Source organism: Crocuta crocuta, unplaced genomic scaffold (genome assembly GCF_008692635.1).
Source record: "Crocuta crocuta isolate KB4526 unplaced genomic scaffold, BGI_CrCroc_1.0 scaffold442, whole genome shotgun sequence".
Lineage (NCBI taxonomy): Eukaryota > Metazoa > Chordata > Mammalia > Carnivora > Hyaenidae > Crocuta > Crocuta crocuta.
Window position 1 is genome coordinate 1,347,341 of NW_027528807.1, and position 11,815 is coordinate 1,359,155.

General features: G+C 43.8%; 1 protein-coding gene and 1 non-coding gene across 2 annotated transcripts; one reads left to right on the top strand and one right to left on the bottom strand.

The window, feature by feature from the left end:
• Positions 1 to 2,681: 2,681 nt before the first annotated feature.
• On the top strand, positions 2,682 to 8,764 carry PCDH20 (protocadherin 20; the record flags this gene model as incomplete). Its single annotated transcript, XM_077755850.1, has 2 exons — positions 2,682 to 2,735; positions 3,795 to 8,764. Coding segments are annotated over 2 exons (2,778 nt in total), but the record flags the coding sequence as incomplete, so codon positions are not given.
• Positions 8,765 to 10,400: 1,636 nt separating this feature from the next.
• Positions 10,401 to 10,484, bottom strand: TRNAQ-UUG (transfer RNA glutamine (anticodon UUG)). Its single transcript has one exon. It is a non-coding gene; the product is annotated as a tRNA-Gln (tRNA).
• Between the last annotated feature and the right edge of the window lie 1,331 nt (positions 10,485 to 11,815).

Genomic DNA, 11,815 nt, shown 5'->3' on the forward strand with positions numbered 1-11,815 from the left:
CACCAGATGGTAGTTCCCAGGGCTGGCATCATAAGGAACAGGAGGGTGGGAATGCTTTCACTGTACCGACGACGAAGGACAGGAGAAGAGAGAAGGGTATTTGGTCTTCTTTCATGCAGTGTAACCTGCAGGAAACCTCTGCTTAGATCTTCAAAAAGGAGAGAAAATAACAAGTAGCTCAGTTAACAGTTTGGATTGTGACACAAAGGTTTTACCTCAAATTGTGCCAAGGTCTTCCAGTTGTGACGACAGACTTCCATCCAGGGNTAAAGTTCTGTGTTTCAACTTACATTATGGTTCATTTGGTCCTGCTTTTTAGAAACGCTCTAGCAAAATTATTGCTAAATCTATATATTATGGAATACGCAGATTTAATTTCTTGCCTACTTACTGAAGTGGCAGAGGAGCACTTACCTTTTCCATAGAGAGCAGCTGGATGGTCTGGTCAGGAGACCATAATTCTGCTGGGATATGGTATGAGGACACTTGAAATGGTGCTTCTCTGCCAGAATTATCCACTGTAAAGCAGAGAAAGAGTTGAAGAGTCCACAGAGTCCAAAGAGCTTAAAGACAGCCAACAAAATAATTACAGAGGCAGTGTCCCTTCCATAGGATTATCTTCATAAACTACAGCTCCTGTGTCATTGTAAACAAAGGACAAATTAAGGAAAGAGAGACCCATTATCTCACACACACACAGAAAAACGGTGAGTGATTTTAACCTATTGGAGAGGGCACGAACTGTGAGGGGATACACAGTCTACCACTGTTGGTGTCTGTGTAGATGTAAAATTAATTCAGACTGTGGGTCCAGCCTGCATGTACTCTGACTGCTCACGTATTGTCTGATTCTGGCCATGTGCCCCAAACTTCCAGAAGCTGTGGGTAACGGATGAAGATGTAAATTAAACACATTTCATAAGCAGCGTGGTACTGATTTTTGGGGTCGGACATTTCAACTACAGATCCCACAGTAAATATTTATCAATCATGGTTAAAGGTCAGCAGTAGGGCAGAATTAGCAGCTGAAGAAGTTAAGGAGAGACAAACCGGATTTCCCCGACTGTGTTTTATTTATCAGCTGTATAGTGGCCTCACACCCACGTGTACATGTTCCCGTGTGTTCACCACTTTACTTCCACTCCATTTTCATTTAAAAAAAAAAACTTTAGGGAGCTAATTTTATAAACCAGATCCCTATCATATGCTAGAAATATAGGGGATTTTGTTTGTGGACTCTGTGTATGGTCCCATTGCGCGATAAGAAACTTACACACACCAGGTGTTTGATGAAGTGTGTTGTCAATATTGAGGACTCTGTTTCTCTAGAACTCGTGGGGATGAAGAGAAAATAGGCAGGAGCAAAACAATCAGGTCAGCCAACCAATTTATATTCTAGTTAGTATAAGGGAGAATAGGAAAATTAAAGTGATGTCTACGGAAAGCACAGGGATGTCAGATCTTTCTCTGAGCCAAGAGGAAGATTCTTCTGTTCTGGGCTCAGTCACTGAATATTCAGTGGGGAGGATTTTATGGTCAGGGCAGTGCACAGGCTATCTGGAAACCCAGTGATGAAGAGAAATGTCTACTCAGGGAAAGGCCAATGGCCTTTTCCATGATTTATATGGCACCCTGCAGATCAAAAAGTGTTTCACAGACTTAATGCCTTGGAGTCTCTCACCAGCCCTGATTTTATACATGAAGAAACAGGTCACATGGCTGTTGAGTGTGAGAGTCAGAGGAAATGTCCAAGCATTTTTGCACCACACCCCTCCAGGATTCCTTTCTAAAGGGCTGCTTTTCCAAGAAGTATTCCAAGGGGGGCGGGGAGGGGAGCGATAATTTGAAAAGTAACCAATTTTTTAAGCTAAGCGTCAGTAAGTGAAAAAAGAAAATCCACCCCTAACGAAGTATGTTCAAATTGCATACAGGCAGAACCACTTGCGTTCCCACACAATGGTTTCCACTTTCCCCCTTGCTCTACGCTTGGCCGGAAGCCACAACTGCCTCTAAAGTAGGACCTCAAGGAAGACACCCAGAGACCCTTGCGCGCACAACTAGGGAACTAGCCACCAACGCGAAGATTCTAAACGATTAGAGCTTGTCAAATCCCTCACCGAACTCATAGGTTTGCTTTTCAGGCTCAGGGCGCCGTGCAAAGAGTTGGGAATTCCTTCCTTCCGCAGAGAAGCGTGGGCTCTCTCTCTCTCTCTCTGTGCACACACCGCCGGAGCCAAGTCTCTCCGAAGAAGTGGTGGCAGAGCAAGCGCCTGGGAAGCGCGCCTGTGGATGCTCTGGGGCGCCGACTTCCCCGCTCCTTCTACCCAGATAGACACGCAGCCTTATTTATTTATTTATTTATTTATTCTAATTCTCCCTCTCGTGCTCGCAACCTGTGGACTTGGGTTGTGACCGGTGCCGCGCGGAGGCAGCTCTGGGGGGCACGCGCTCCGGCGCCAGAGCGGGTGGCGCCCCGTCGCGGCCTTCAGAGGCAAGTCCCCTCCATTCCGGCTCCTCGGGCGGCGGGGTCTGGACTCCCCCGCGTCCCGGGAGGGAAACCGTGGCCGCGCGCCCTGCGGCCCCGCGCCTTTCCGCCCCCCTGGAGCTCCCGTCCTTAATTGAGGAGCCGGTGACTATTGGCTGAAGGTCCCCGGCGATTTGCATGACCAGAGAGGGAGTGTCTTGTGCCGCCCCGNCGTCGTCCCCGGAGCAGCACCAGCCACAGAAGCCTGCCGGTAAGGGCCGGGGTCCCGGAGCCCTGCAGCCCAGACAAGTTGCGGCGCTGCGAGGCAGCTCCTACTCCTGGACGGCGTTTCGAACCTTTTACCTTAATCCAAACTTCACGGGAAGGTTGGGGGAGGGAAAGGGAGTTTGGGATGCGGCGTCTTCATCTTAGCAGGGAAGAGGCTCGTCCTTGGGTCGGGAGAGTAAGTTTCTGAAACGGAAATGCGGGCAGATTAGGCGGGGGGTGGAGGGGTTGATGGGTTTGAGGTACAGGGGTGCGGAGATGGTGTCCCGCTGCCCGCACCTGCTAAGGACCGTCCGCTGTAATTGACAAAATATTTTTGCGTAAGCGTTTTCCGCCGGTCCTTCTCTTCCCTTAGGGGAGGAGGATTAGTGAGGGCTTAACGGGAGGTGGAGATCCGGATCCTTTCGATTTGAAAGATGAGAGCCGAAAGGAAAATCACTTCTTTGACCGAAAGTATTTATTTAATTGGGGGGAGGGGGGAGGGGTCCGAAGGGAACGTGTCGAATGTTTTCCATATTATTGTTGTTGTTGGTAGCGGTGGTCTCACAAAAAGGGATGTAGCCCCTGTCGCACTCCGGGGACCTTCGTGATGAACACACGTCCGTGGAAAAAACATTGGGGAATTGCCCATCATCGCGGATTGCTCTCGGCTGCCAGCCGGCCCCGGCCCCGGCGCCCACCCCGGGGCCTCCCCGCGGCGTTGCGCAGTCCCGGAGTGGAGGGAGTCCTCTCCCCTCTGCCCTCTGTTTCCAGGGATGCTTTATGGCCTGGGGTTCCGATGATTAACTCAACGAGGTGCTGATGGGGAGCGAGGGAGAGGCGGGGGGGGGGTGCAGAAAGTGAAGGGGAAAATGAAGTTTGGGCGACACTGTTGCCCCGTAGATCTCTTTTTTACAGCAAGTTTCCTCTTCATCCCCCTCTGAGCAGAGGGTTTGCCTTCGGGAACGGGGATGGGGGCAAATAGGACCCCGAGGCGCTGGTTTCTGACTCCAGGCTCCGTGTTCCCGCGTGTGTAACAGCCTTCTCCCCTCCCCCCACTTTTCAGCATCTCCTTCTGTTTTTCCTCTTCGTGGGACCCTTCAGCTGCCTGGCGAGCTACAGCCGGGCCACGGAGCTTCTGTACAGCCTGAACGAGGGCCTGCCGGCGGGGGTGCTCATCGGCAGCCTGGCCGAGGACCTGCGGCTGGTGCCCCGCGCCGGGCGGCAGGACCCGCGGCCGCAGCTGCCAGAAGGCGCCAGAGCTGAGCGGACCCCCCCTCTCTCCTTCAGCCTGGCCTCCCGGGGACTGAGTGGCCAGTACGTGACCCTGGACAACCGCTCCGGGGAGCTGCACACCTCTGCCCAGGAGATCGACCGGGAGGCCCTGTGTCTAGAAGGAGGTGGAGGAGCGGCCTGGGGCGGCAGCATTTCCGTCTCCTCCTCCCCTTCCTCCGACTCGTGTCTTCTGCTTCTGGATGTTCTGGTCCTGCCTCAGGAGTACTTCAGGTTTGTGAAGGTGAAAATCGCAATCCGGGACGTTAATGACAATGCCCCGCAGTTCCCCGTTTCCCAGATCTCAGTTTGGGTACCAGAAAACGCACCTGTCAACACCCGGCTGGCCATAGAGCATCCTGCCATGGACCCAGATGTAGGCACGAATGGGGTGCAGACCTACCGTTTGCTGGACTACCACCGCGTGTTCACCCTGGATGTGGAGGAGAATGAGAACGGGGAGCGCACCCCCTACCTCATTGTCATGGGACTTTTGGACAGGGAGACCCAGGACCAGTATCTGAGCATCATCGTAGCAGAGGACGGCGGGTCCCCACCACTGCTGGGCAGCGCCACCCTCACCATCGGCATAACTGACATTAACGACAACTGCCCTCTCTTCACAGACTCGCAAATCAATGTCACTGTCTTTGGGAATGCCACCGTGGGCACACCGGTTGCAGCTGTCCAGGCTGTGGACAGAGACTTGGGAACCAATGCTCAGATCACTTACTCGTACAGCCAGAAAGTCCCACAAGCATCCAAGGATTTATTCCATCTGGATGAAACCACCGGAGTCATTAAGCTTTTCAGTAAGATCGGGGGAAGCGTTCTGGAAACGCACAAGCTCACCATCCTTGCCAATGGGCCAGGCTGCATCCCGGCTGTGACCACGGCCCTCGTGACCATTATCAAAGTCATTTTCAGACCACCTGAAATCGTTCCTCGTTATATAGCAAATGAGGTAGATGGTATCGTTTACCTGAAAGAAGTGGAGCCGGTTAACACTCCGATTGCATTCTTCACCATAAGAGATCCAGAAGGTAAATACAAAGTGAACTGCTACCTGGACGGTGAAGGGCCATTCAGGTTATCACCTTACAAACCGTACAATAATGAGTATTTGCTGGAAACCACAAAGCCTATGGACTATGAGCTACAGCAGTTCTATGAAATAGCTGTGGTGGCCTGGAACTCTGAGGGATTTCACGTCAAAAAAATTATTAAAGTGCAACTTTTAGACGACAACGACAATGCTCCTATCTTCCTCCAGCCCTTGCTGGAACTCACTATTGAAGAAAACAACGCCCCCAATGCCTTTTTGACTAAGCTGTACGCTACAGATGCTGACAGTGGAGAGAGAGGCCAAGTTTCCTATTTTCTGGGACCTGATGCCCCATCGTATTTTTCCTTAGACAGCGTCACAGGGATCCTGACAGTTTCTACTCAGCTGGACCGAGAAGAGAAAGAGAAGTACAGGTACACAGTCAGAGCCGTTGACTCTGGGAAGCCGCCCAGAGAATCAGTAGCCACAGTGGCTCTCACGGTGTTGGATAAAAATGACAACAGCCCTAGATTTATCAACAAGGACTTCAGCTTTTTTGTGCCAGAAAACTTTCCAGGATATGGTGAAATTGGGGTCATCAGTGTAACAGATGCTGACGCCGGACGAAATGGATGGGTCGCCCTCTCGGTGGTGAACCAGAGTGATATTTTTGTCATAGACACAGGAAAGGGCATGCTGAGAGCCAAAGTCTCTTTGGACAGAGAGCAGCAAAGCTCCTATACTCTGTGGGTTGAAGCTGTTGACGGGGGTGAGCCTGCCCTCTCCTCCACTGCAAAGATCACAATTCTCCTTCTAGATATCAATGACAACCCTCCTCTCGTTCTGTTCCCTCAATCGAACATGTCCTACCTGTTGGTACTGCCGTCCACTCTCCCTGGCTCCCCAGTCACGGAGGTCTATGCTGTTGACAAAGACACAGGCATGAATGCTGTCATAGCTTACAGCATCATAGGAAGAAGAGGTCCTAGGCCCGAGTCCTTTAGGATTGACCCTAAAACCGGCAACATTACTTTGGAAGAGGCATTGCTGCAGACAGATTACGGACTCCATCGTTTACTGGTGAAAGTGAGCGATCATGGTTATCCTGAACCTCTCCACTCCACGGTCATGGTGAACCTATTTGTCAATGACACTGTCAGTAATGAGAGCTACATTGAGAGTCTTTTAAGAAAGGAACCAGAAATTAATGTAGAGGAGAAAGAACCACAGATCTCAATAGAACCAACTCACAGGAAAGTTGAGTCTGTGTCCTGTGTGCCCACCTTAGTGGCTCTGTCTGTAATAAGCTTGGGTTCTATCACACTTGTAACAGGGATGGGCATATACATCTGTTTAAGGAGAGGGAAAAAGCATCACAGGCAAGACGAAAATCTGGAAGTACAAATTCCACTCAAAGGAAAAATTGACTTGCATATGAGAGAGAGGAAACCAGTGGCTATTTCTAATATTTGATATTTCATTGTGGAATAACACAGAGATGTCTTAACTGACTTGGGGTAGTCTTCATCCCAAACAAGAGCGTGTCGATGCAAGTTCCAATGGAGGACGACTAATTTATAACTTGTACTATATTGTAAATAAGCTGTTTACAGGTTTTTAAATTCAAAATCAGAGGTTATAAAATGTGTACAGCATTTTCTAATGAAAATTAGTACTAACAGCTATAGAACTGTTATAAAAAAGGCTTGGACATGATTTGCAGCTTTCATTCACCCAGCAGATTGATAGAACCTGGGAATAAGGTAAGAAAATGGTACGTTGCATTTTTTCTTGTCTAAAAAGTCCTTAACCACAAGAGGGCATCAGCTGCTCCTTCGCAGGGAACTGTTTTGAGGTATTGTACATGACAGTTGTTGTACATGAAATTAACGAAAGAGTATATTTTAAATATATTGTTTTTAACGTTTAAGAAATATGACATTGAAATAAACTGAATTTCACTGCACTTCAATGTATGATAAGAAAGAAAAGCAATGCATTTGTAAACAGAATGTTTATTACCTCACAAGTACATCTTGTATAGTTTGAAAGAGAAGGCATTACAAAGAAGGGCAATTCTTCTTTAGCAAGGGTGAAGACATTGCCACGTGTGACAGATTTGACCTGCTGCAGAGTATTTCACTTTCCATGTACTCAAATTGCTTTCTGTTTGCTTTACCACTGCACTTGCTAGTACTACAGGGGAAATGGATATATTCTCCCTTACAAACATTGTAACTGGAAATTGTGTCCAAGGAAAACAGCCAGGAGCGAAGAAATGTTTCAATCCTTAGTTGCTTTGTAGCTGTTCATGACATTTTGGTGCTTTGACAACTTGTCAGGTATACTTTTTACTTGGGTTACTTACATATTAGGTTTTTATGTGCTTGTGCGCATTTATCACATGAGTAAGTAAAAATCATATTAAAAGGGAACTATTCTAGATGCTAGTGTACACTACTGGCTGTTTTAGTTGGGCCCTTTATATAAAAGTTATACTTCTTTTTTTTGTTGTCGTTTAGGTTTGTTGGCCACTGTTTCTGGCTTCCTTCCTTTGGCTTTGGATTAGGTCCAGGAGTTTATTTGTAAGCCCAGCAGCAGATTGCTTTGATAACTTAGCTTTTACTGAAACCTTTGCTATGAAGCAGGCTGGACCTCAGTGATTGATCCCTTTCACTTCATTGTGTGAGCTGGGAATTTTATTTTCTAGGAGAGCTATAGCAAAATATCTGTGTAAACAAGGAATGTGTAGATTAAGCTGGATCATTCTACTTTTTGGCATCATGCGTCTGTACTGTACCAAACGTGTTTGTATGTCTGCAAATTAAAGGTATATATTTTCATAATTGCTTTCTCATTTTTACCATTTTATATTTGGACATGGCTTGTACTTTCAATGAAGTGCCTGTTATTGGCATTTGTTTGCTTTTAGAGATAAATGTGGGTACAGTATAAATATTCTGTTTGCTAGAGTTTATATTAAACTAATTCTTATTCAACTAAACATTGGGTAAAGCATTGAATATGTGTGTATAAATACATATATATAATATATAATAGAGAAATGCCTATATGTTTCTCAGTTCGCATGAGAATTTGTACCCATGCATGTGCACATGCATATTAATTTTTGATTAAGTATCAGCTATAAACATTCATTTTACTACATACTTATAACAAACCCTCTGTTAGCTATGTTACACTACCTTTCAATACATTTTTAAAATACATTGCAAAAAAACATGAATGCAAACACCCAAGATCTTTTGAATTTGTATTAACTCATTTTTCTTGTTTTCTTCAGTTTGACAATTTGAATAAATAAGTATAGGAGGCAGTACTGTTTGCTACAAAAAGGACATCTATTTTTATTGGAAATTCCTTTTGTATGAGAGGCACCTGAGCTAAGAAACTAAGATCATTTAACCCCCCAAATTTTTTATCCGTAATGATGTATAGCCATGGAGGAAGACATCCTGTAGCAGGTGTTTTTATATCTTATGTCTCTTTTTTAAAGGAAGGAACTACGTATGGAACAAGTAGCTATATTCATTAAAAACAAAAATCCTCCAGAGTGCAGTGATTTCACCAGAAGTATAAGTAACAAATATTTTATTTATTTCTAAATTTGAAGACAGTTTATGTGTTTTGGGGTATAGACTTCATCTCTAGCATGAGAGATGCCTGTAACATTAATAAAAAGACATATTTCTGAATAACGTCTTGTACCAGGATTTCCTTTACAAAAACATCTCACTCACATTGAAAACATTTATAACAAGGAAAGTTAAAGCAAATTAAGCTCAAAGATAAAAGCCCCTTTTTACTAACACCTTGTGCTAGCACAGTTGCCAAAATGTATGCTAATCATGTCAATGTTGTTAGTTGAGCTGGCACAAAAATAAATGTTCCATTCATTAAAAACCCTAATATCCATTTAACAGTTTGAGAACCAGTGAGTCCACTTTGCCCAATTTAATGAAGAAGAGATTGCTCTGATCTTTGCACTGCCAAATCCATTCTTAGACTACAGAGAAAATTGTTCATTAATTTGGATTGGGAAACTTAAAACCAACATGGCAATTTCAGCTACAGGGGAAAAACAATTTCCGTTACTTGAGTCTTTAGAGTTGATTCCTTGACCCCATTAAAAAAAAAAAAAAAAAAGTTTTCCTGGCAGTTACGCTTCTATCAATGGTGGTTTAAAAGGAAGAAAGAAAAATAGATCTTTCTTTTAAAAGAATTTTGTAGTATGAATGTATTAAAAACAAAATCCAAATCCTTTGTATTTTGGGTGTTCTGCATGTGTTTTATGAAAACAATGCATAATCTTGCTATGAAATAACACCACTAAAGGAGTATTAGAGATAGTATGAAGTTGTGTTGATTTCAGTAAGAAATCTCATAAGGATTCTAATTTGTACTCCCAGAAAATGTTTCAGTTAACAACTGTAAAAGGAGGAACTATATGCAATCCTCTCCTGAGTCTGTGGAGACTCGGGTTCTAATCTCTCCTTGAAGCAAGGAAGATTCTGTGGGGTCCTGACCTTTGAAAGACAATGGAAAATGTGAGGAAAGACAGTATTGAACACATGGCACTTTTCGACTCAACATTGGGCAGCCTCAGCTCACAGAGGCCAGAGAAATAGATATCTGAGCCTTCCCCTTCCTCTAAAGTAGTTTAACACTCACTGCAAGAATGCAGTCAATTGTTGCAAAATACCATTTTGCTGACTTGTGCAATCTCTGCCTAGCGATGTGCCTTTACAGTGTGAGCTGTAAATAGATATTTATTCAAATGTAGAAAATTGACAGTCATGTAAATAGACTGAAAGCAGGAAAAAAATGAATTAAAAAAATGGTAATTACTGAGGAAAAAGACCCACTGTAATGTCTTTTCTAGTTGCTTCTGTATCTGATAAGAAAAAATCATATATGTTTTTCAGTTCAATATATACATTCATGCCCACAGTCTATAATAATTTTTCAAAGATCAGTCATTAAATTGTTTTTAAAATGGTACCATTTTTTTTCTCTGATAAGTCCCCAAATTGGGAATGTATTCCTTTAAGGGCATAGGACAAAATTGGATGAATTTTAAGACTTAACCCACTAATGTCAAGAGGTAAGAATAATGAAATGATTTAAAAAAAATCATTCAGTCATTCAATCTATTTGTATTTATTTTAGTACTTCCATTTCATTTTCTTTTAATCCAAGATAGTTAACATATAGTGTAATGATGATTTCAAGAATAGAATTTAGTGATTCATCACTTACATATAACATCTAGTGCTCATCTCAACAAGTGTAATCCAAAACAGGTTCCAGGCTCCGAGCTAGCTGTCAGCACAGAGCCCGATGTGGGGCTCGAACCCACAAACCGTGAATCATGACCTGAGCCAAAGTCAGACGCTCAACCAGCTGAGCCACCCAGGCACCTCAGGGAATTTGTGTTTTCAAAAGATCATTTTGGGACATCTGGGTGGCTCGTTAAGTTAGCCTCCAACTCTTGGTGTTGGCTCAGGTCATGATCTCACAGTTTTGTGAGTTCAAGCCCACATCAGGCTCTGCTCTGACAAGGCAGAGCCAGCTTGGGATTCTCTCTCTGTGTCCCTTCCCCTCTTGTGTGCACTCTCTCAAAATAAATAAATAAACTTTATAAAAAGATCAATGGCCTTGTATAAAGCTTGTGTCGAAGAAGATTCTAGAGACTCACTACAAAGAGTGCTGACAATTTAAGGGAAAGATCTGGCCTTCAATCAGGGCATATGAAAGAGATATAGTATGGAATACAGCAAGTAAATAATTTACAGCTGATAAAGCTATGAGCTAAAGCTATAAACTTGTGGTACCAACAAGATATGAAAAATCCACATGTGAGAGACCAGAAAATTCACAATTTTCATAATTGGTTTTCAAGCCTATTTTACAAATTGGAAAAGGATAGGGAACTCATTTCTAACCATTAAAGGAGCAATGAAAGCTCCAGAGCCATAACCCCCTTTCTAATGTCGGGTTTTATGACACAGATGGAATTATAAAGGCACTAATTTACCCAGTTTATTTCGTATTTATGACTGTCAATTCTATTCAATTTAACAAACATTGTGGACCCATGTGGTACATATCCCAACAAGAAGCTGACCTCATGACGGATGTTTTATCCATTTGCAATACTTTGCTTATAGTTGCCCTAAACATCTCCAGAGGTGAAAGAGTCATATTAAAATCTTAAGGAAAAGGACAATAAAATGTCATATGGACAAATAAGATGCAAATACAATTTCAAGTGTTGTGTGCATGTCAAGAATTAGTGAAATGTCTGTTGCAAGCAAATCTGAACAAGATCCAGGAACTATGAGCAGGTGAAATGGGTACGTAGGGTCAAGAAGTATGTAGGTCTTGAGGTTTAACAACATTTTTGGATGAAAGAAGTCATATAACACATCTTAGGCCTCAGCTCATGGTTAAGTGATTAATTTACTACTACCTAGTACTCACTGGTAGAAGTTTCAAACCCCGGCTCAATAAACCTAGAGAAGATGCTAAAACAGTGTCGTATGCAGGCCTATCTCCAAGAAAAGTCAGTGTCCTCTCTTTCAAAAATTTCTCCTAAGACTCATCTGCATGGAAATCATGAACTGGCTCTCTCACATAGTGAAATTTTGAAAATAAATGAATTCATGAAAAACATTTCACAGAATTGAAGTGCTCCTCAAAAAGGAACTATTATTACTGCTATTGGAATTAGCTAGCGGGTCATGAAG